We start from the raw sequence: 26,315 nt of genomic DNA, 5'->3' as shown, positions 1-26,315 counted from the left end.
CATAAGATGTCTTGTTATTTTGACATTGAAATTTTTTACTTACGTTTATAAAACGTATGTTAATGTATGTGAATGTTTGTAGAGCTAAGTTTGTAAAAAAACGTCGTAAGAGTCACAAGTGAAACAATACCTAACTATGTGAAAAGTAACTGTGTTTTCCCCTGTATTTCAATTAGTAATTTATATATTTTTTTTATAAACAGATTCAGTTGTTTCGAATATTAAGCACTTAACACAACCACAGAGTATAATATAGTCTAATACAACTACTTACATGTAAAACAAAATTTTCTTAAGTTAATTATTTGCGTAAGCCATAAGCATATAGCTGGATCACTGTAGGTATAAGTAAATAAAACATTAAAGCATTCACATCGTGTTTATTCGATAAATATGCGACATGTAGTAGAATTATTTAAAAGCCAATAGTTTGAGTGAAACAGTTTTATAAATACGACAATATAATAATATGTACAATATGATTGGACACCAGCCTTAATCTCTATACTAATAATAAATGCAGGAACCTTATATAAATAATAAGTAAATTTATCTGTGAATGGAGAAAACTGTTTGAATATAATATAAACTGTAATAAGAGATACTTTTTAAGTTTTCTTAGAATTCTAAATAATATTTAGGTAAGTTGAACATTCAAAATAATATTTATAGGTACTTATGTATTTACTAATTCAAAGATTTGATAATCTATGGCACAAGTCATAATATAATTTGAATTAAGTATAAGATACTGGAAAAAAACATAAGAAATATGAATAAAGCTTTTAAATATGCCTGTAACATAATAAATCAATGAAGTAGTTTTATTGGTGCGTGTAAAAAGTGAAAAATGGGTTGAGAAACAGTAAGTATGTAATTAATTTATTATGTAGATGATACAAATAAATGGTACGATGATATATGGTGGTATTTATATTATCTTAAAAGCTAAGTTAATTTGACAATGATATTCATAAATACCTATCTAGATCATAAATAGTATTTAAAAATTACCAACAATTAAAATTGCTTTATCAGGAAAATTACATTTTTAATATATGTATTTAGTAATTACGCACACACAATGTGATAAATTTAACTATGATTTGGCGCGAGTCAATTTTCAAGCCTGATATTTTAAGCAAATTATATTAACTTTTCATACAATAAAAAAAATCACATTTAAAATAACACAATTTAACAAATATAAACAATATTATAAACAAACAAATAGAATCTGTGCTACAATAATTACAACAACATTTAAATTATAAAAAAATATTTTTATACATTTACGAACTCAACAACAAACTATACGAAAAATAATGTGCATGTCGTTTCGGATACGTTTAAAAAGCGTTTTACAGCTATAGACAGTAACATGTCTGCAAGTCACATAGCGGAGCCCTAAGCCGCCTACCGGCCGAGCCCAGTCCACAGCAGTCCTGGGTCGTGGCTGTTCGCCCCCGGGTAGACTCCGTAGGCCTCCGCACCCGATCTGCGGTTGTAAGATCTGTACAACGGTTAGTTGTCGATGTACAACATGCAATACAAATTACATTTAGCTGGGAATTTCGTTTTTAGGAACATTACAAAAAGCTCTAGATACCTATAATTAATATCTATACCTAATATGAATTAGGATGAAAATGTGTTCCGTATTTTATCGTTTTATGTGATATGGTAAGCAGAAAATTGGTTAGTCAGATGCTTAGAACAAAATTTTACTAGGTGTAGAGTAGGTACTTATTAGAGTTTTGTTGCCGACACTTACACTTTATTATTATGCTCCTAATGATATCATTATAATAATTAATTATTTTTTCCATAATTATTAACAAGATGAGCCAATTACTATTTTGGCGACAATATCCCAGAAATTTACACCAATTATTTCTAGTTCCTAATCTGATTTCTCGGAAAAAGCCAGGGCAATAAAAATTAATTTATGAGAGGAATGCAATTAACTTTGCTAGGTTATTTTTAGGAACAGTTTGTTTAGGATAAAGGTATTAAAGGTCCAGTGTAAAAAAATGCAAGGTCAAAAGACAATTATGGAATCCTCAATCCAGGAATTTTGACTGTATTGCTTGAATGGAGAGTCTCTGAAGTCTTAAGATTCGAAGAATGATGATTTAATAGCCTTAGCTTAGTATTAATTTTAATTTCTTTATGTACATAGCTTTTAATTTGAAAACTAAAATGACAATTTCAGCCAAATCTGCTCAGTAGTTTGCGTGATGAAGCAATACACATTAGCAGAAGCATTACGTCATATTTTAATGACTTCGATTTATGAGAAAGAAATGATAAGTTTAATGAATTGTTTTTAAAAGCTGAATATACTGTCATGTAGGTATGTTTATTCATTATTGTTTGGGTGATAAATAGCGCACCTGATATTACCAGTTGGACGTAGGGGACGAAGCGCGTGCAGTCGCCTCATGCCGCTTCCACCACCGCCTAAGAAATACGTAATATATTATAAGTAAGTGTTATATTATGCTCACTGTAACAACTTATTTAATTATAAGTATTTGAATATTAGTTTCTTAGGGCTGATTTTTCAATCCTTGGTTAAAACGTATTCGTAGAATAACGTATTAAACTACCATTTATGAAATGTATTCTAATTGCCAGTATTTGACAGTTTACAGGTGACATTTTAATATTATCGGGTAATACTTTATTGCACGGGTAAGTTTTATAATAAGTATTGAAAAATCGGCCCTTAATATGGTAATTTTTTTGCATCCTTCTTTTTAAGACAGAAACGCGTGTCTCTAACAGACAACGGTGCATTTACATCGAACCAACATAGAGCTAGATCAAGAGCATTCTTTCGTGATTCTTTAGTGCAAACGAAAACTCGTACCTATTCAGTGCTGTTCAGTATTAGAACATAGCATATAATCTTTTCTATGTATTATTTTCATCAAATTCAAAGAAACATAGAAATATTATCTGGAGTTTACAGCCACAGCCATATCCAGTGACATTTTGCATCTTCTAATGAAAAATGTTTTTTTAGATATTTAATATAGAATATTAGTTCATATATGTTTTGCAAAACTATAAATGGACAGATAAACTAACTAATTAAACTTTATATCAGGCGTCAGCGTGCCGTCTGTCTGTGAGAAAGTTTCATAACGAGTCACCTACTTTAAACTCTGACGAGTATAGTTACGTGTCTTTGGTTTCCTTGCATTTGCTTTTTCACTTAATTATTCTAAAGAAAAGTAATTTGTTTTCAAAAGAAATATTTTATTTATAAAAAGGCTTTTAATTATTTTAATTTTTGTACGATTAATTACCAGCCTGTCCGGTTAATTGTGTCGAAATCAAAAAGCTTACGAGCTCTGGGCTCTGGCTCTTATATTAATATACTTAATAAATGTATATTTTTACGGTCTAGGTATGAATTATAAATAATCCGTTTAGTAGGAAATCCTTAAAATCAATGATGACCCCTAATTACCTATCGGACATTTATAAAATTTAATAAAGAGCGAATCAATCAATGTCTCATAAAGTTAAGACTTGAAACATCTTTATAATTAAGGGGTGCAGTGCTGATTGCCCTTTTACTAACTTTTATATAATAATTTACAGGAAATAAAAAAAAAAATCAATCATCATCAATTGGGGAAAATAATATTCTAATTCGTGACATTTATATTGTACCTACCAATTATTCTCTCTTATTAAATTTAATAATTTACAAGATGCATAAATAAATGACTATAAATTCTAAATAGGTATAAATAATTGAAAGCAATGTTAGTCTAATAATTCTCATTTACAAAGTAATTGCAGAAAGTAACCGAAAAGGTCAATTTAGCGACACAATCTCGAAAGTGGTGCTAATAAGATTTTTATAAGAAACATACAGAGACAGTAAAAACTACTGTGAATAAATTTATTATTTATGTAAAAAACTAGGTATTCAGTACTTATTCGTAATGGTTTGTTAGAATAAAAGGTTTTAAGATAGGGAAGATACAAAAATGCCCGTAAAAGATCTAAATTCTAAGCAAACTTAGACATGGAAGTGACTTTATTTATACTATGTGATATCTTATATTTTGTATAAATGATTTTCAGCTAGAACAGTTTTTTCTGTATTTTTACTCAATCACAGACGTCGGGCTCTGTTCTTAAAATTTTCCAATGTAGAGTTCACTTCAAAAACTCTATACATCTATTATAAGCTAATATTTCCGGTCTATTCAATTGCGAATGATACGCAGTTCATCGAACTGATGTCTTCAATAGGAAGGACCTTCAAGGTGTAACTGTTGCAGTAAATGTTCTAATTTAAGTGTTTGCCTCTTTTGTTGTTACTATTCCTTGTTGTGGTGTTTTCTTTTTTAACTTTTACGGTTTTATGTTTTATGTCTATGTATGTGTATGTGTGTGTGTTGTGCTGTCCCTTTTTTTTTTTTTTTTTTTTAAATAGTGGGGAAATCTTCCAAAGATACCCACTGCCCCCGGGGAAGGAGCCGTGGGTTATGTCGGATTCCTACCGACTAAAACCCCACTGTGTTCCGTCGAGCCGCTTTAATGATGGGGCCGCGGGTATTGGTTGGAATTCTTCCGCGAGTGTTGTGCTGTCCCTGATAAATAAATGTTTCTTTCTTTCTTTCTAAATATAAAACAACATATAAAACACAAAGTAGAGCAAACATAGCATGTAATATATGCTCTATCTAATGACTTTTTCTTTTAATACTTTTTCAATTTTTAAATCACGGTAAGTATACCTAGGTACGTAATATTAGTATAGTATTATATTATATGTGGTAATAATCGTATCGAAGGGCAAGCTTCCCTTTACTGAATCTTAATTTATATCTTAATTGAAATTTTAATTTATAAAAAATAATCTATTTCACTACATAGTATAAAACAAAGTCGCTTTCTCTGTCCCTATGTCCCTTTGTTTGCTTAAATCTTTAAAACTATATGCAACGGATTTTGATGGGGATTTTTAATAGATAGAGTGATTCAAGAGGAAGGTTTAAGTATATAATTTATTCGGTTTTAGACAAAGCGGGCGAAGCCGCGGACGGTAAGCTAGTAGGTATATATATATAAATGAAACCCGTTTCGTATTGTCACGGCATCACGTGTGAACGGCTGAACCGATTTCGATAATTCTTTTTTTATTATATTCCTTGAAGTACGAGGATGGTTCTTATTTAGAGAAAACGTAAATATGTACCACGGGCGAAGCCGGGGCGGACCGCTAGTTTTAAATAAAATTACATCGCATTCATAAACTCCCTTATCAAAACAAAAATAATATATTATACAGGTAAAATTTTATTATATTTGAATACTTTATAAAACAGTCCTATAGCCTTGTCCGTTCGTCAATTAGATCGGTTAAGGTCTTCCTATCCTTATGTTATAAAGGAAGCGGGAAAACCAGCATGCACAACATTGTATGCATTATTTATGTCGGAACAATAACACAATTTGAATTTTAAACAACTTTAAAAGATGATTGTCGATTGCCCGCCGATTTTTCCCGATTGACTTGATGTTATAAAATATATAACTGATCCTGTGTTAAATTTACGGATATTTTTTTATTATTTATTAAAGGATAGCCTTTTTATAATAGTACTAGCGGTCGCCCCGGCTTCGCCCGTGGTACATATTTCGCAATAAAAAGTAGCCTATGTCCTTTCTCGGGTATCAAAATATCTCCATACCAAATTTCATGCAAATTGGTTCAGTAGTTTAGGCGTGATTGAGTAACAGACAGACAGACAGACAGAGTTACTTTCGCATTTATAATATTAGTATGGATTATTCGTTAATATCAATCAATATTATTGTTCTTTTTTAATTTAAGTAGGTACATGTTAGGGAAATTTCTCATGAAAAGATGATTCTAAAATTAAGACATTTTTTTAAGAGTACTTTATATTCTGAAGTGAAGATAGGTACTCCTCAGCCTCAGCCCCTTTAATGGGATCTCTGTAAGCAACGAATAACGACTCTACATATTCATTTTTTAATTACGTTTTTAAAACTAAATTGAAAATAAATTAAGAGCCGATTTTTCAATCCTTGGTTAAAATAATTTATCCGTCCAATAAAGTATAACACGAACATATTAAAATGTCACCTGTAAACTGTAAAATACGGACAATTACAATACATTTTTGAAATGGTAGTTTACGTTATTCGATGAATAAATTTACCAAGGATTGAAAAATCAGCTCTAAGCAGAATAAAAGGAAATCTGAACCTTTAATGAGTAGGTATTTATAAAACATTCATTGTAGTAATTCATACCTATGCTATGTTTACTCACAAAATACATACACCTACGTACATATTATGCTATTAATTTAGTATTTAAAACTCATCAAAATAATATACCTAGGTATGTATTCCTGCCGGTATCATTAACGACTATTAGATATTTTATAGGTATACAACCTACATATTATTATTTTACAAAGCATCGTTTCCTTAGGGGATTATAATGTACGCCTTTTAAGACAATGGGTTTTTCCTTGATTCATCGCGAATACAGACAACACGTACGTAATACGTCAATCATTTTATGTTAATGAGCCTTTACGAATAGGGAGTTGTTTTCATATTTACAAATTTGTGAAAAATAAAGGAATGAAATTTCAGTAATTTTAGGTTATTTTTAGAAGGTGTGGATTATAAATAATGATGAACCTTTGGATTAATTTTGTTTGAAGGTGAAACGAGAATATTAGACATGACTCCTGATCATCATACCACCATTGCTCTGAATAATTTAAAAATTAAATCTTAATATAGGCGAACTTATTTAATCCTTAACTTATTTAACCTTTGGATTAATTTTGTTTGAAGGTGAAACGAGAATATTAGACATGACTCCTGATCATCATACCTACCACCATTGCTCTGAATAATTTAAAAATTAAATTTTAATCTAGGCGAACTTATTTAATCTCTGGTCTAATTTATACAAATACAATCTTACTAATTCATACTATAATTTACTAATAATACTTACCAACAGAAGACGCATGTACAACAGTGGGTGGATCCTGGAACAGCGTGGACCGCTGCTCCGGGGAGAGGGAAGCGAGGGTCTCCAGGTTATCGCGGAGGGAGTCCAGGAACGAGCCCACGTCGTTCAGAACACCTGTCAGTATTGTTTTGTATGTAGTTTTGACCGAGAGATATATGAAAAACTAAATTGTATTTTATGGGCTTTTTAATCTCTGAAATTAATTTGTTTTATGTAAAGTAGTCAATAGAGTTTCTACTGGTTAATTCATCAGTTAAATATATTCTATAAGAGTACAATAAGATATAAATTTATTTTATAATGTTTAATTTTGTAAGAAAAGTTTGCAAGAACAACTAAATTTTCGTGAACTTTGAAATAATCACGGCTTTGTGTCTTTTTTCTGAAAGTCAAATAATTTTGAGACAAAAAGAGAAACTAATGTATTGAAATATTTTGTCGTAAGATTTTTGTAAATGTTACATCATATCCCTAATTCCAACTGCTTTATCATTTTTCATCATATTTAAGGTTAAATACTTTAAAAAACATTTTTTTATTTAAATAAAAAGTTAGTTAATATATTCACTAATAGGAATTAAATATAATAGAGTTGTCGCACAAAATTAAGAGCGATCAAATAAAATTAAATTGGCATAATTATTATTTTTATAAAAATGTATTAGAACCAATTTAAATAACTGACGCATTAAACCTCGATAAACGAATCAACAATCGTTTCATCTTTTGAAAGTTCACTAAAACTAGTCTCCGATTATTTCTAAAAGTTCATCTTCAATATGTATTAGAACAAGTACATAGTTAGTGTAAACTAAACCCTAAAACAGCAAAACAAGACTCGAAATCAATAAATTGCATTCGAAATTCCAGTACGGTTCTGAAATCTGAAGTAGAAACTAGCAGAGCGGTGTGATGTTACAAAGGCAGAGTTCCCGGTCAAAACGTCATTAGAAAATGTACTGAGAAACAGGATATTCGAGTATAATATAATGATTTGGGAACGTCTAGAGGTTTTCTATGTCCTTAGACGTCCATTGGACATTTGAGCTGTCTTCGGCATTGTTAGATTTCAAGAATTCAGGAAAGCTTCTGAGTTGTCTTTGTCTATTTACGTTTGAAAGACTCAAGTTAAATTGATAGTGGCGTCTTCTTGTTTGAGAAAATGCTGATATATTAAACCTAATTCACTTTCAAGCCAATATTAGGTACATAATGCTCTGCCTTTTGCAATTATATTTCAAATGCAAAAATACATTTTTTATTAACACCAGCTTCATGTCATTTGTTTTACGGGCGGATTAATATGTCATGTATTTAACAAACAAAAAGTTCTTGATATAATACCACATAATACCAACCATACGACGACGAACAGACGACCATGTAATACCAACTATCTGGCATAAACAGTGGTAATATCTATAGTGGCTGCATTTTTGGAAAATTTGCTTCAATCTTAATCATTTATAGGTATGACGTATATCATGTTATTGTGTATGACAGTGATCCTGCCGCACCGACGCTTGCTTACCGACGCCGACATACGGCGTGACGGCCTTACCGAGGGCGGGCGTCGGCTGGCGGCGGCGGCGGCCGTTCAGCGCTGTCGCTACCGCTGACCGCTTCTCCGACATCGCCCTGTTAACAATGTGAAATACGTTTAGAATAATAAGCAAAACTAACACAATTGTGAAAAAAAAAACAGTCCAAGTGCGAGTCCGACTCGCGCACGAAGGGTTCCGTACTACCGGGGGGTAGTAAAGGGGGGGCCCTTATATATTTTTAATTTTTAGTATTTGTTGTTATAGCGATATATTTACCTATATAATGAGATACAGCCTGGAGACAGACAGACAGACAACGAAGTCTCAGTAATAGGGTCCCGTTATACCGTTTCGGTAGGGAACCCTAAAAAAGAGCGTCTGTGCCGAGCAATGTGTCAGAAATGAAACTGCTTTGGCAAGATTCATAGATACCAAAAAGGTCAGTCCATGACGTGACGGCATTGCCATAAAATTTTACCCTCATTTCGCCTAAAGGAGTTTCACTTCAAAAATATTCCACTGCTGGTACCAGTACTGTATACCTACCTTACGATTTATCACGGAAACGAGGTTGCTTCGTGTTTCAGCACAGTTAAAACGAACAATGTATCTAATATAGGTACCTATCAAGTATCAAGACATTAGCCAAAATAATACACCATCATAAAATTTAACGACTTTTGAAATGAAACTACTCACTTTAGGCGCGTTGAGAGTAAAATTTCATATACATTAATATTATAAAGCTGAAGAGTTTATTTGTTTGAACGCGCTAATCTCAGGAACGACGTGCGATTTGAAAAATTCTTTCGTTGTTAGATAGCCCATTTATCGAGGAAGGCTATAAGGCTATATCATCACGCTAAGACCAACAGGAGTGGAGCACTGCGGGTAAAACAGCAGGGCACAGCTAGTAATCTATATTATATAATATTATTTATCCCGATGTTTATATCAGTTTCCAGCGAGCTCGAGCGTAGTCGCATAATAGTGTAGAGCATACTACCGTAATCACACTCAAGAAAAACTTATCAATTGTAAATTGTAATTAAATCTAAACATTATTAATGTTATATGTAATAGATTAAAATTGTATTTACCAATATAAAAAAATAAATGAATAGATCTTACCTCAGTTCATCGTCATTTCTAACATCGTTCCAGTCAATTTCGTTGACACGGTAGCCGATATTCTGTTCTGGTCTGCGGATGAGCCATGGCTTCTCCGTGAGGAGGCGGATGAGGTCCAGACCGTGAGGCCTGAGATCCTTTGTCTGGGCTAGGGCGCCTAGGGAAAAAGATTTAATAATTTAATTTAAATTTAAACAAATGGGTGTATTTTAATTCGGCACGCAGCATGTATTTGCCAGATAAAAAGTATCCATATCTGATTTTTCGTTGATTTGTACTGATTAATTTACTTTAGTAGAGACTTCATTTCAATACAGCCAAGTTTAACATTTTATTGACAATTTTATATAAGTAGAGTTGTACAGAAACTACCAAAAAAAGAAAGCCTATGAATTTCTTTTAAAAACAAAGTAATTGCAACGTTTGCTTTTTAAATCGACAATCGTTATTATAGACTCCAAAGAAAAGTTTTATTCCCCATTCTTATTGGATGTACTTCATGAATGTTTGTTTGTTTTCTATTGAGCACACGTCCACGTAAAAGATAAATGATCGAGTCACAACTCACAGCCGGCCACGTGTTTGTATTTATATATAGAAACTAATCATGATATTTATTTTGCTGCAGAAATGCAGTGTGGATAAATACATTTCATTAAAATATATGTTATCGCGTTCTTGCAGTCTTGGAATATCCTATTTACGTTTAAGGTTTAAAAAGATGCATTAAAACTTTTTAATTTGATATATAACCTAGTATTTAAGAAGAGTTTTCTGTAGGTACTAATCTACACTAATTTTATAAAGAGGAAAACTTTGCTTGTTTGATTGTAATGAATAGGCTCATAAACTACTGGACCGATTTTCAAAATTCTTTCACCATTCGAAAGCTACATTATCCACGAGTAGGTAATATAGGATAGGTTTTATCCCGGAAATTCCATGGGAACGGGAACTATGCGAGTTTTTCTTTGAAATAAATACATTATTACATTATCTGTGCTTATCTACAATTTAAACAAATAAAAATTAAAGCTTTACAAATCTCGGTCTCTCAAAGCAAATAATGAGTTTTATAATTCGTGTATTTTATTATCCACAATGAAACTGTTCATTTTATCCCTACACGTTACAACACCTCTGGGACGCTCAACTTTTATTCAAGCTCTCTATAATTCATGAATTAATCCTGTTTATAACTTCAATGAAATTAAGGTGGGCGTTATTTCATTTAAAAAATGTTCTTATCAAATATCTTTGAAGGAAATCAGACCAATGGATCATATTTACCAGCCTTATGTTCCCAAAAACAACAAAACGTTGAAGAATCTAATTATTAATTTAGTAATTGTTGTAGAGTTTTTTTGTATGTTAAAAAACGACGTGTGGCACTCGGGGACTGCCGCGGTAATTGCATGCTTTGCCTTCAAGTCACATTTCGCCCGTCGGAGTGGGGAGCGTGAGCTTTTTTCGTTACGGAATTTCTCGATTCGGTCCCCGAGCTCAAGGCCCGCGATAGAAGCTATGCAATAGCTTAAAAATTTTATTAAACATCTTATTATTTTATATGACTGGCAACATCTAAAGAATGAATGATGATTTTATACCCCTGTCCTAAGACAAGATGTTGAGTTCTTCTTTAATAGATTAATCAAATCCTGTGAACGGTTTTCAACTAAAAATTTAAAAAGAAAATCCCGTACCTTCTTATGGGAATCAGACAGACGCATTCATCTGTTTCCTAATAGTTTCACTGATAGATTTTCTTTTTATTTGACAAGTAGGTAATTAATATTCGTCTGTGCTACAAGTACAATGATACATTTTTCTCCTTTAGCCCCAATGGAAATAAAACCCCAGACCTCTCGGTTCTATGCTCACGAGTTAACAACTGTACCAAGGAGATATAATAGAAACATCTTTTATTACTTTTAAGATAACTTTGATTACTTTTCTATCTGTAAGTACATATTGTTAAACACAATTCTGCACAACACTGTCTGTATGTTCGCGATTAACTACTCACTTAGCCAAGAACACAAAGCTAGTTAAGAATAAAGCAGAACACAAGTCACAATGATAAGCGGAAAAACATGAAACTAATTTCATAGTAACTTCACATCAATTTCCACGTGGCAAAATTAATCTCTTGTGTTTTATTATGTTTGTTTAGTAATATCAAGGGAAGCCTTTATCCTGTTTCAATTTAATTATAAAAAGCTTTTTCCGCGTTTTGTATAAACTGACCTTTTGAGAACAAATCGAAATTAATTGATCTAATTATGAGAACCAATTTACAGATGTCTTTTATTGACAAGTGTTTTAGAATTGTTTTAGAGTAAATATGGATGTATTTCCCAAAATTTCACGCAACAGAAACGGAATGATATATTTCAGATTTTTTATGTTACACCTTGTATAAAACTTTTTATTACTTGATATTTACCAATATGATTAGATAACAACAATTGTAAGCTGATGATTAAAAAATAGAATTTTCATAACCTGTCCTAAAGTTTCATAACCCATGATAAATTTGTAAAAATAGTACACGAATTTTAGTGCTGTATAATTAGAGCTTTAGTTTCATCATAGTAACTTTCTATGATATTATCTATCTTCCCACTGAAAATATATTAAAGAGCAAAAATAACATTCTAATATAATGAAGTCGGTTAAAAATAAACCGCGACTAATTGCATACATAATGTCTTCCATTATAGTTTATTTCTGTATTATTATTAAAACGGATATTATATCGGTTTGCATCCGACATTACGTTCTTTTTCATATTATCCATATAAGTTTAATATTCAATTTATAACCGTAAGCTTGCAAAAAGCTCTTCCTTATTACAGCAGTTCGTATTTTTATACGTATTGAAATCAAAGCTAATATGGGATTATGCTAAGTGGATATGCATTAGCTTATAAAAGATGATATTTTTAATGATGTAGGTAGTAAAAAGACATTTAAAATAAGAAATTATGCGTAATTTTTAAATGAAAAGCATGTAAGCTGCCTTTCAAAGGTTCATCTCTATAATTACATACGTAAATTATTGTTTTTCATATTTTTCGATGGTATTTTTTTTACCTACAATATTTATTTTTCAGTGCAGCCTGCAGGGACACAGAGCTTTTTCAGTGTAAGTTAGTCAATTAAGCTGGCCAAGTGTGGGGTGGATTCCACGGTGTTAAAGTTTTTGATGACTTTCTTCGTCAATGACATGACTGGCCTGTTTTGATAAATAAAAAATTGCACCCAGTTTTTTGTTTGTTGCTTGTTTCAAATTTTGTAAAGTTAAGAAAATTTTCTTATGCTATAGGTGCCTACTTGGTTTTTATTTTGAAATATAGATAATAAACTACCGGTCTCTCCAATAAAACGGTCACGTATATCATACAAACCTTTTATAATTTGTGGACTTTTAAACGGATGTCAAACAGAGCGCAGGCCCTTTGGGGACGATAGCAAACATATACGGTATAATTCCAAAATAATACATTCAGGGAATGGTTAAAATGAAAAATAATGGCACGCTATTCTAAACGGCCTGTTTTTTTGTATTAAATTTTAAATTGGAACTTTTTAATCTCTTTTTTCCAGAAGAAAGTGCTGTATTAAAGTTTCATCCAAACCAACAAATGTGTAATTGAATAAAGTGGTGGTATGACTAGCGCTTTGGGATGTTTTATTTTCTCCGTTATAAACATAATTCCACTTTATGACAACCTGGAACGTGACATATAAAAGAAAATTTATTAATATGATGCTTGTATATCTAGAAGTCTCTCTTACAAAGAAAAACCAACTGTCCAATCAAAAATCTACGCAGTATATTAAGAGTTAAGACTATACCTGTATAATCTGTACCAAAATCCAAAAAGCCTGTATCGGAAACAATATGAAACTTTTTTTAAAGTCACACATCTTGCCATAAAGAAAAAAGTCATACGTCACTAGCATTGTCTATGACCTTTTCGAGTAATTTACGCGCGCTTTTCCGATTTCTCGATAACAAGGGTCCCTGAACCCAACGCTCCTATTACATTTTGATTGAATTGTTCACTTGACACTCTAGTTATGTGATTTATTGCTTGGAAAAATGAATATTTTATCAGGCTTAGGTGATTGTAGTGCGCTATTAAATATTTCACGAGATTTCGGCAAGATTGAAAATTGACGTATTGAGCACAACAAATGTCTTGAATTTTAATTTTTGCGTTTAAAAAATTGTTACCATATCATCACGCTTAGACCAACAGGACAGGAGCCACGGGGGTGAAACCGCACGGAGCAGCAAGTTAAATATATACCTAACTGACTAGCTGCTCCGCGCGGTTTCACCCCCGTGGCTCCACTCCTGTTGCCCGTAGCGTGATGAAATATAGCCTATAACCTTCCTCGATAAATGGGCTATCTAACAACGAAAGAATTTTTCAAATCGGACCAGTAGTTCCCGAGATTAGTGCGTTCAAACAAACAAACAAACAAACAAACTCTTCAGCTTTATAATATTAGTATAGATTACTGTATGCTACCTGATGCTACCATTGTTTGTAAAAATCTTTCATAATTGTATTTAAATCAAACTTAAAGTGAAATCTGATCAATTGCTATCACCTAATTCAAACTTGTGCGTCTAGAAAGCCATCGAAGATAATGTCAAACTAATAAAGATATTGAACTTAGAATATTTCATATTAAATGAGGCATTATGTTGTCTGTACGTTTATTTTGTGGTGTTAAAGGATTGAATAGATTAGATGACGTAGCATGTTTTAAAGGAAAATAATTTATGTTAATTCATAGTTTAGGGGATCAACAGGCATTTTGGAAGTCACCTTGTGACTTACTGAATTTAGTTATTTATCTGTGATAACAATATTATGCTTGTTGTAACGTTTTCGAATACTGTTAGATTATATTTCTCGATGGATTTAATTTTCTGATTAAGATTTTAGTTGTCAAAATTTTCCGTACAATATTGCTGATAATATTTAATCAGAGTTTAAAAATTATATATTGCTTGCTTTCCAGCCGTGGCATCGCCCGCGCAGTCAAAGAAAAACCCGCATAGTTCCCGTTCCCGTGGGATTTCCGGGATAAAACCTATCCTTTCTCGGGTATCAAAATATCTCTACTAATTAATTATTAAAATTTCATGCAAATTGGTTCAGTAGTTAAGGCGTGATTGAGTAACAGACAGACAGACAGAGTGACTTTCGCATTTATAATATTAGTAAGTATGGATTGTAATTTTTGATGTTCTTCATTTACGAATGTAGAGCTGTAATTGAAAATAATATTCCGTTGTGTATTTTTAATTAAAATGCACTTTAGGATAACATAATATTGTATTGTAATTGTTAAGATTAATCGTGAATGAGGTACTTATTGCCTGTTGTAATACCTATTGTATAATTATGATGCTAACTAGAAAAGCAATATAATATATAATATGATAATATCACCAAATATTTTTGCTATCTGTACACATGAATAAGATCCCACTCTACTTTATGATGATACAATATATCACAAAAATCGAACAAATATATTTATTTTTCTGAATCGCTTTTACTAGGAACATTCTAGAAAGCATTGGAATACTGATGCCATATGAATTTGCTTTATTTCTTCATACATTTGCGATAAAAATCCAGGGTTTTTGAAAAGACAATGGTATTGTTGTACAATTGCTTGCTTCTGCTGACGGTACTTTTCTGCATTTTGCGTTTATGATTTTTTTCTATGACAGTCTAGTTATGATTAGTTCTAATTAATCGTGAATGAGTTATTAATAGAATTTTGCAGCTTTAATTTTAATATGCTTTAATATCAATATTTTTTAAACAAAATATAATTGAGATATGTTTGGAAGTGCTATTTCTTGTAGATATAGCAAGTTTGATTTATTGATAATGGTTTCTTCTTAAGAAAATAAATATGTAAAAGATATTATGAAGCATTAGCAACTCCATATTATATTTCCGTATAAATACTCGTGTTGAAAGAAAATAGAGATAATTTTCTTATATTGTTTGTTATACGAACTTTTTTGCAATCATAATCTTAGCCAATACACTATACATATACTATACACTATCTACAAAACATTTCCATAAATAAGCTTATAAGTCAGTTCAATAAAAACACAACATATAAAGTTATCCATATTAAAAATAACCATAGATCGATTTCCTACCGTCCTACGTCAAAAAATTATTCTCTTATAAATATTCAAATTGGTTTCTGTTATTGGAAGTTATTATAAAAATTGTCCACATTCAGTTGCAATGAAGTTTTGTATTCTATTGTGATTGTTTGTGAAATACGATTATGTATTATAAAAGTTTAGATTAAGTAAAGTGTTGATTATAAAAGTTATTACGACTCCGCCCACGTAGGGCGGATTCGTGAATTTTTATACCAAACTAGTGGTCCGCCCCGGCTTCACCCGTGGTACATATTTCGCAATAAAAGGTAGCCTATGTCCTTTCTCGGGTATCAAAATATCTCCATACCAAATTTCATGCAAATTGGTTTAGTAGTTTAGGCGTGATTGAGTAACAGACAGACAGACAGACAGAGTTACTTTCGCATTTATAATATTAAGTAAGGACGCAATAAAAGCTAGCCTATGTCCTTTCTCGGGTATCAAAATAGCTTCATACCAAATTTCATGCAAATTGGTTCAGTAGTTTAGGCGTGATTGAGTAACAGACAGACAGACAGAGTTACTTTCGCATTTATAATATTAGTATCGAAGTATCGATGTGTACTGAACTTAAAATAAGCAAGTTGCCATGGTTACCGCGATGTGACGTATGTTTATGGTATTTTTTTTTTTTTTTTTTTTTATACATAGATAGGCGGACGTTTGACCCCAGTCCCACCTGATGGAAAGTGGTGACGAGATCTAAGGTGGTAAGTCACGCCCGCCTAGAAAGTGCCTGTTAATTCGTCTCTTGAAAATTCCCATGTTATACTTCTCTGGAAAGACGGACGCCGGCAGAGAATTCCACTCTTTGGCAGCTCGCATTAAGAAGGAGGACGCAAAGCGTGCTGTGCGTGCAGTCGGCATTTCTACCAGGTAAGGGTGGTATCCCGCCGTGCGCCTGGACGTTCTTTGGAAAAAAGGGGAAGCTGGGATAAGGCCATGTAATTCAGTTGCACATTCCCCGAAATGAAGTCGATAAAAAACTGAGAGACTGGCGATTTTGCGGCGATGACCAAGGCTCAGAAGCCGGTTTTCGAATAGCCGGTCGTTTCCAATAATTCGCTTGGCGCGACGTTCCATAGCTTCCAGAACATCGAGGTGACATTTGGCGGTACCTGCCCAGAGGTGGCAGCAGTATTCCACACAAGATCGAACTTGAGCTTGATAAAGAGTTAAAAGCTGTTCAGATGTGAAATACTGCCGCACCTTAGCTAGTATGCCAAGTTTTTTGGCTGCGAGTTGAGCTTTGGACGTAATAAACTGGCCAAAGTTGAGGGTTGGCGATAGTGAAACTCCAAGCATTTCTAAGTTATCGGCTAGTTCTATCGACACACCGCGGAAAGAGGGAGTTAAGGTGAGGGGACTCCTTTTGGCAGAAAAAAGACACGCCTGTGTTTTGGCAGCATTAAACTTCACTAAGTTGGCATCTCCCCATTGAGATACTTTTTGTAGAGTCTGGTTTATTCGCTGCACCATGGCCTCCCTCTCGTTCTGGATGGTAACATTAGTTGCACGAGCATTTGATAGGTATCTCTCCACAACCGTACAATCGTCTGCATACCCAAAGATGTTTGATTGGAGAAGGTCATTTATATGTATCAGAAAGAGGGTTGCGGAGAGAACAGACCCCTGAGGTACGCCGGCGTTGATTGCCAATTGATTAGACGAGCAGCCGTCGATGACTACCCGAATAGATCGTTCCCTCAAGAAGTCGGCTATCCAAGCTGTGAGGACTGGAGGTAAGCCGTAGGAAGGGAGCTTGCTTAGAAGGGATTCGTGCCAAACCTTGTCGAAGGCTTTCGAGATATCCAATGATACAGCTAATGCTTCACCATGGTTCTCAATGGCTTCTCCCCATAGGTGCGTGGCGTGTACTAGAAGGTCGCCAGTTGATCTTTTAGGGCGAAAACCGTATTGCCGATCGTTCAGTAGATCGTTGGCCTCTAGGTACGCGAGAAGTCGATAGTTCAATGCACGTTCCATAATCTTACATAGTAAAGACGTGATTGAAATCGGACGGTAATTGCACGGATCAGCACGGCATCCCTTCTTAGGCACTGGCTGCACGTTGGCAAGCTTCCAAGCCTTAGGTACAATTCCAGACGAAAGGGAAAGGCGAAATAGGCGCGTCAGAATAGGAGACAACTCGGGTGCACAGGTCTTCAAAACCACTGCAGGAATCCCGTCGGGCCCACTGGCTTTATTCACATCAAGATTTTGCATAATTTTTAATACTTCTTTGTTGGTAATACGAATTTTTGACATGTGTGAGCCACGGTGGGGTATTATCGGTGGACTTAATTTGGTATCGTCGAGATGTGAATTATTAGCAAACAGTGAGGCCAGAACATCGGCTTTCTCTTTTGCTGTATGAGCCAGGTTACCGTCGGGTTTCAAGAGTGGTGGAAGTGAAGACTGAGAGAAGTTAGACTCAATAGCTTTTGCTAGAGACCAAAAAGCTTTGCTACCGGGTGGATATTTTGCAAGCTTTTCACCTGTCCGTCGGATATGATCATGTCGAGCTTTTTTCAAAACTTTTTTGCATGACTTGGCCGCTCTATTGAAGGATCTCTTTTTTGCACCAACATCGGGTAATTTGCGAGTGCGAGCATCGACCCATGCTTTGAAGGCGTTCTGTTTAACATGATCAGCTTGCCTACATTCCTTGTTAAACCATGGTCTAGCTTTGTCAACCGCGAGAACGTCAGAGAATGGAATGTAATATTCCATTCCCTGACGGATAACGTCGGTAACATCATCTGCAACTTTCGATGGGTCGGTGGAGGAGAAACATACTTGCCGCCAGGGATATGATGCAAAAAAGTGACGCATCTCGTCCCAATCAGCTGACTCGTATCTCCATATTCTTTTTCTTCCTCTTATAGTGCTAAATTCGTGTATTTGTATGTTGTTTGCAGTTGTTTGTCACTTGTTTGTAGTTATTGGACTTAATTTTTATTAATAAAACTGCCTACGTAAGTTACGTTGAGTGCGTGAATAATTTTAGTTCATTCAGAGATTTGCCTTTTCTCGTCTGAGACTTAAAAATATTTTTTTTCTACTGCTCTTATCAAATATAATCATATTCATCTATCATTGGTGCTTTTAAAGCACTGTGATGACACGTCACCTACATATTTTTGTCTAAAAAAGTTAACAGTAACATAATATGTATGTACCTTATTTTGTCATACAGTTTTCAGCGTTATATGTGAGCTTTTTCGGTGACTACAGATTATAATAATTAAATATTTACCTATTTAATTTGAATACGTAATTACTTATGTTTTTGAACGAAATGAATGAAATATTAATGAATTTGCTATTGACGGCTCGTAATCGTGGATTTAAGGTAAATTTAAGAAATTAACTATTTTGAATAAAAATAAATAAAAGAACAGATTTTATTTTGTTTTAGGTGTAAATGTAATATTTATGATTATTTTTTTCACATGACAGAAAATTACGCGAACATTTTTATTAAGACTCATAAAAAAGTGTTGAAACTATCTAATAATTTAATGAAAAAATGAGTAAACGATTTATTATTATATGAATATAGAACAAAAATATTCTCCTGATAAAGTTTTTTTCAAAAGATGTAGAATATAAAATAATATATGACAGGTCACAGGATGTGCTTTTGCACGATACTAATTCAGTAATTCGGAGAAAAATAGAAGCTCTTTTAAAAATTAGAGCATTTATAGTAAACTAGAGGTCCGCCCCGGCTTCGCCCGTGGTACATATTTCGCAATAAAAGGTAGGCTATGTCCTTTCTCGGGTATCAAAATATCTCCATACCAAATTTCATGCAAATTGGTTTAGTAGTTTAGGCGTGATTGAGTAACAGACAGACAGACAGACAGAGTTACTTTCGCATTTATAATATTAGTAAGGATATGATAACATACTTATGTGCTTCGTTCCCGCACTTTTGGATAAAATAATTTATCCCATCGTAGGTATTTATTGTGTGAACCAATTACCAATACATACAAAATTACATATATAATAGAACATTAATGTGTTAAGCTATTTATTTCTGAAAACTACATTTAATTTAATAAAAAAGGATTCGTCCCACGGACGATAATTTTTTTAATAGCAAAATAAGTACCTCCCACGACATAACTACACGATATGTCGTTATCGTGTCGTGTAATGTAAAACATGATATCGTTAGTCGGAACAGTCGCGTCATAAAAGTGTTTTATGAGGACTTAATACACATATGGTTGTAAAGGGAGTTTACAGCTAGTTAATGTGAGATATAAATAATAATTTTCTGGACTTTTACTAAACTACAGATAAGATATGAACTTTATGTTTTGGTATTTTTTACTTAGATAAATTTTGCTCAATGATTTTAGTCCTATTTCTGATGTCATCGGACGCATAAGTCAATATAAGTTACCTATAGAATCAATTCGTTTAAACACTCAAATATTTAGTCAAATCTAAAAATCTACAGAAACGATTGGAAAAGCATACCTAATGATGATTCCTATTGTATTTTAAAGTTAAACTAGACACAGTTTACTGTCAGCTCTAGGTAAAATTTATTCTTTGCTAAACTGAAACTACCTTCTGAACCTAAATGCTACTTACGTGTAAAATAAATGTTATTTTTTTAATTTTATTTTAAGTCTTCCGTCACTCTTTCATGAGAACATATTTTTTGTAACTATTCTTTGACTATTTATTAAAGCGAGAATAAAAACTCTATCTACGTAAAACTTTTTCTTTGTTTTTGACTGAAAATGACATATAAACAGGGCATAAATATTTGTACTACCCAAGAAGCTTATATCTAATACACTGGAGATTTCGGTATGAACATTGACGTGTAACAAGAAAATATTGCCCAGTTCATGTTTTTTATCACTTTCACACCTAACTTGGTATTGCCACTGTTAATACGAAGTTTTCCCAAGGCTACTATGTATGCTGTAATATTCTGTGCAAAAGGTTAGTTTTTGTACATGAGTTTGTTGATAAATTGCCAAAAACGTCATTCAGAAGCATTGTTGGATGAAACAATTATTATTTATGCTAAATAAAATAAGTATCTGAACCAATTATTAAAAAGCGATACTCCCTGATTATGGGTAGTCACCATAATAAAATTGTAGCAACTCTCACTTTGTCAATATGGCATGTGTGTCAAAAAAATTGCGTCGCTTCGAATATTTAAGTTAATATTGTTGCTTATTTAATGAATATTTTCCGAATATAAAGAATGCATTGTATTGTGCAAAATTGCAGAAGCGTTTGGACACCGAATTCTGGCATAGAATTTCACAGGCAAGTGTATATTTACGTTATTTACAATATTCCTCAATACTCCTGCATTTACCTGTTTAGAATCATTTCAATGGCAAAAATTGTCTAATTTAGCATCATTTTAGTAAGCAGTCATGTTAAATTTGTTATTTTCCCAATACTTTATCATTTTTCAACAAGTTTTCAATAAACAAATTTAACAAGTAAGGTAACCATGATGACGAGTTTTTATGGATAGCGAGGAGAATATATTGTAATAACAATATTATGATGAAAATTTAGAACACCATTTTAAAGATTGTTACTAGTAATGAAACAACACACGACATCGGTATTGCACTCACATGTAGTTATAAGATTGTTCGTTTTTACATTGAAATTTATACTTTTTTAACTTACCTTATATTTTTTTGTTTTACGTATTTCAGCTTTCCAAAAAGTAAAATAAAAAGAAATATATGTGCCCATCAAGGTTACTGAGGATTACGACCCAGAAAAAAATACCTTTTGAAAAATAAACTTTGTAAAGTTAGCTGAAATTTGTGCAAGGCCGCTAAACAGTTTTTCTTTGATGATTTTGGCTTGAAATTGACCAGTCGAAGCAACGCGTTTCAAAAGAAGATCTGAGTAGCTTACAATTTGGTAAACAGCATCTGATGCAAATCACAACTTTCCTCTATTTACAAAGGATGCTAATGCTATATATCGGTTCATATCCAAGCTTTGTAGCCAAAAGTTGTTTAAAACTATCATTCTATACCAATTAAAATTGTATGTACCTATAAAGTATGACCATAATATTATAATATAAATACTGTTAAAAATATACCTTTGTCGTTATTATTTATAGACCATGATTTTTAGTTTTTTCTATTTTGAAAAATCCTTAATTTACAAACCAGCGTGGTCATTCAACAGAAAGAGACAAAAAACATGACTGACGTCATTCTAGATCATATTTTCTTGTTACAAGTTATTGGTCATAGTGCAATCTCCAGTGTATTAGATATAAGCTTCTTGGTACTACCCAAGAAGCTTATATGTACTACCTTAGTGTACTACCCCTACCATATGAAATTAAAAAGGAAAAATTTTGGAAAACTGCATTGTTTACGTTATTTCAATATTATATCTTTAACCCAATTAAGTAAAAATGAAACGAATGCTCGTTTTCTACGACACAAATGGTTTTTATTCATTAATTACGTGCCATACGGATTGTTCATTCATTCATTATTAATCGTTAATGCGATAGGAACGCCAGCGCCACTAATGAATCAAACAGGTGGGCGGGAACTACAAATGGTTATTACATAGAAACACTATAATAAAGATTAGATTGTTGGAAAAAGGGTGTAAGTTATGTTTAAATTCTATTAATTTTTTTATACATATTTCAATTATACATTGAAATATGTATAAAAATTATAAAAATATGGGAAAAAGAATTTCTACAAATCCTTTGTGGGTCATTTCTTAAAAAATAATTACGTCATATAAGGGCTACAAATACGAAATGTATCTTATGATTAACTAGCTGCGCTCCGCGGTTTCACCCGCGTAGCTCCACTCCTGCTGGTATTAGCGTGATGATATAATACAGCCTTCTTCGATAATTGGGCTATCTAACACCGAAAGAATTTTTCAAATCGGACCAGTAGTTTCTGAGATTAGCGTGTTCAAACAAACAAACAAACTCTTCAGCTTTATAATATAGTAAAGATTAAATCTTATAATATAAAAATGAATCCCAAAATGTGTTGGTAAGCGCTTGAGAACAGCTTAAACGATTTCGTTAATTCTTTTTTTATAATATTCCTTGAAGTTCGAGGATGGTTCTTATGTAGAGAAAACGTGAATATGTACCACGGGCGAAGCCGGGGCGGACCGCTAGTTATGTAATAAAATTAATATTATAGTAAAGATTTGTTTAGATCGTCGGAAAAGTTTAGTTAGTAAAGGCGTGTAGTACTATTAGGCGTAGTATATGATACTTATTCTGTGGTAAAGGTAAAATTGTACTCTTTACTGCAATCTATTGGTTATAAGAATTTCCTCAAAATATTTGTGGGTCATTTCTTTAAACATTGATGTCATACATTTATTATTTTAATATCATACAAAACTAACTGACTTCTAAAAATGAGAAACATTTTTGTACGTACGTTCATTTTCCTTCAATATGTATATCGTTTGTTATATTTTTAATAGGTACATCGTTGCGTTGTTAGAATGCAACTCGGCTTGTTACAGGAATATTTCATAAGTTATATTTCTTTTATTAAGTTTAACTTTTTCGTTACTAAGAAATACAGGAGCAGTTCTATAACGCGGCATTTTTAACTTGCAAAATGAAGGAAATTATTTAGTAAGGTTTTCAAAAAGCCAAAATAATTTTACTTCTTGAATGAATGAATAAATGAATGAATACCATTATTGTTTGAGAGAAATCAACATTTTTGAGAAAATTGGTTTAAAAATTGCCATTATTTGGAAAAACAAGTGGGAATGCTAATAATATTTTTCCATGAAGCGTATGAAAGCTCTTATCGTTAACTACTTACAATTAACTAATTAACGAATTGTAATAACTATCTGTAATATATAGGTACAGTTAATTGCTATTAAAATACTATATTAGCACTTAATTTTGGGTTCCTTTGCTGAACAGTTTACGCGTTTACATACTTAAATATTTTCAAGTTTGAAATAGAGTTAATTGTCTGAAATTTGATAGTTGTTTTTAATTTGAACAGCCTTAAAACATTTAAAACAGTGTTGTCGAGTTCCTTATAAAATAAACCTTCTTCCTTATAAAATTTATTTATCCTTGCATAAAAACATGTAAAGGATTAAAAATAGGGAATTTGATATTAATTAATAATGTATCCAAGCCTTAAACCATTTGATATGTTTTTGGAAATTAATTTTTCATGTAAGAAGCAACCCCGGTTCGCTACGAGGGTTTTTTAATTGAAGAGGTTAAAAAATACTTGAATTTCTTTTAGGACTTGAGTTACTTTATGATATTAAGTATGTGATAGACAAAATTTTGTACGCTTTCTTCGATTATCCTTTTTGATGATATTGCAGGTTTACGAGCACAAGTGTAGGCACTATAGTACGGGCTAGAAACTTTTTAAGCTATTCGAATATAAAAAAATGTAATAGATATGCTTTTCACGCATTAAGTAATATATTGCATATGTTTTTGTATATGTAGGTAATTATGCTATTATTATTTATTAAAAAAAATATAATTGGTTCTTATTAAATGTTTTGTCTGATTAGGTACCACAATATAATTCTTGGTTGAATGGTTGGATACAAGTTACAAGTTACAACCTACATCGCAGATGTTACAACTACATATATATAGGTATATTAATTCTGATACTATATCTCGATTTAGTATATCTAGCTTATATCTGAAAATCTGATTTATAATTATTTAGCTATCATTATAAAATATATCTTAAATATTTTATTATTTAGGTAACTATGGGATTCATTAATAAGTTGAAAAGATAATAATATGTAAAAAAGTTATATTTTCAAAACGTTTACTTAATGCTCTAAAATGCATAAATTATAATTCTTTATTCTTTTATCAAATTTAGGAATATAACGTCGTTCCAGCTTAAAAAATATATTATATTTAGTGGACTGTAGTATAGGTACGTACCTATAGTCTTAATTTCATACAATAAGGTAATCATGGAATAATCACGTTCCTTTAATTGAGATGATAATTTATAGAATTTATTTATATTATTTAAATTTATAGGCTCATTATATTAAATTGCCGTGAATTAAAATAAACGAGATTAAAAAGTTTTCTCTCCATAAAATTTTGAACTAAATTCAAGCGATGGATCCAGATAAGTAAGTATAATACAGATTAAATGCACAGTTAAACACGAACTAGATGCCTACTATATTTTTGTACCCATTGAGAGTCTGTATTTCATCAAATATAAAATTTAAAAAAGACATTAAATATTTTCCCGCCCTAAAACCTTTCCTAAATCGTCACAAGAAACATCCAGCCAGCGCGCGAATAATTTAAAAAAAAGTTAAAGAAAAAAAACTTCTGTCAAACTTACCAGCCAGCAAAAGCGCGAAGATTAGGGAGACTGTATACGGTGTCATTTTTGCCACTCGAATGCCGCGCGAACTGTGCGTTCCCGCCTTTTACAAGGGATGGTCCGCCCATCGGCTTGCGAAAGGGTGCGTTGGTGTTAAAAAAATGCTGATGCTCTCTTTGGTTGTAAGGTATTCATGTTTGGTATTTATAAAGCGATTAATTCTCAATAAGCTTAGTCATTCAAATTAAATGTCAACAAGGATAAGTTTTGTGAAAGTTTTCACGTAAAGTGTTGTGATTGTGTAAGAAATTAAACATTTACGTCTTGAATTAGGCTAGATGGTGATAAAATTAGGAGGATTATTCGTAATAAATGTAATAATTTGTGAAATTGGGTTTCGACTTTATTTAAAAAATACCTAAGTAGTATGTAATTTTTTTTTTCAATTGAACAACAAAGAGAAAAATTGATCTAAAAGTTCAGTCCACTAATTAAAATATTTGACATGCATTGTATCTATGGTTCTTTTTTTAAACGAAAAAATTTGTCGCATCGTGTGTGATTTTGTTATTTAGGTACTTATAAAAAATCTGAAAGAAACAACAAAAGCAAAAAAAGCAGGCAATTACATATAAAATTACGGACCGATCTAGGAAATGTATTGCTTCATACGATGGATGGTGGTTGCTAAATAAATAAAAACAACATGGCGACTAACAGCCACTAGAACAAATGAAAATTAATACCATTTGTAGAACCGCTATGAAATTGCAAGTGTGCACCCTACGCTTAAACTTAATTATGTTGTCAACGTCGTTTATCCTATTTTAATACTTGAGTTAGACCGATTTTTTAATTGATTAAAGAATAATTTTTATTTTTTATTTTACTGTGATAATAAGCTACAGAAAGTAACTTTTTATATAAAACATGAAATGAAATTATAATATAAGGTAAGTATTCTGTGTAATTAATGTATTTATTTT

At 32.2% G+C, this 26,315-nt stretch overlaps 1 protein-coding gene across 1 annotated transcript; it reads right to left on the bottom strand.

Annotated features, from left to right (window-relative positions):
• Positions 1-1,288: 1,288 nt before the first annotated feature.
• Positions 1,289-25,393, bottom strand: LOC123697376. The gene is made up of 6 exons (XM_045643866.1): positions 25,348-25,393; positions 9,730-9,886; positions 8,616-8,692; positions 7,037-7,168; positions 2,397-2,463; positions 1,289-1,513 (listed from the first exon to the last, which is right to left on the bottom strand). The coding sequence occupies exons 1-6, from the start codon at positions 25,391-25,393 to the stop codon at positions 1,417-1,419; spliced, it is 576 nt and encodes a 191-aa protein (XP_045499822.1). The 3' UTR covers positions 1,289-1,416.
• Positions 25,394-26,315: the final 922 nt, after the last annotated feature.

The sequence above is a fragment of the Colias croceus genome, chromosome 14 (assembly GCF_905220415.1).
Source record: "Colias croceus chromosome 14, ilColCroc2.1".
NCBI classification, from domain to species: Eukaryota; Metazoa; Arthropoda; class Insecta; order Lepidoptera; family Pieridae; genus Colias; species Colias croceus.
The sequence above is the reverse complement of the archived record's forward strand: the minus strand, read 5'-3'. Positions and strand labels throughout refer to the sequence as shown.

Bases quoted from the DNA above. Each gene is read 5' to 3' on its own strand.
- LOC123697376 (XM_045643866.1), bottom strand. From the start codon at position 25,393: ATGACACCGTATACAGTCTCCCTAATCTTCGCGCTTTTGCTGGCTG. The intron at 9,887-25,347 runs GTAAGTTTGACA...CTTTTTCCCTAG, and splicing joins CTTCGCGCTTTTGCTGGCTG to GCGCCCTAGCCCAGACAAAG. The intron at 8,693-9,729 runs GTAAGATCTATT...CATTGTTAACAG, and splicing joins AGAAATGACGATGAACTGAG to GGCGATGTCGGAGAAGCGGT.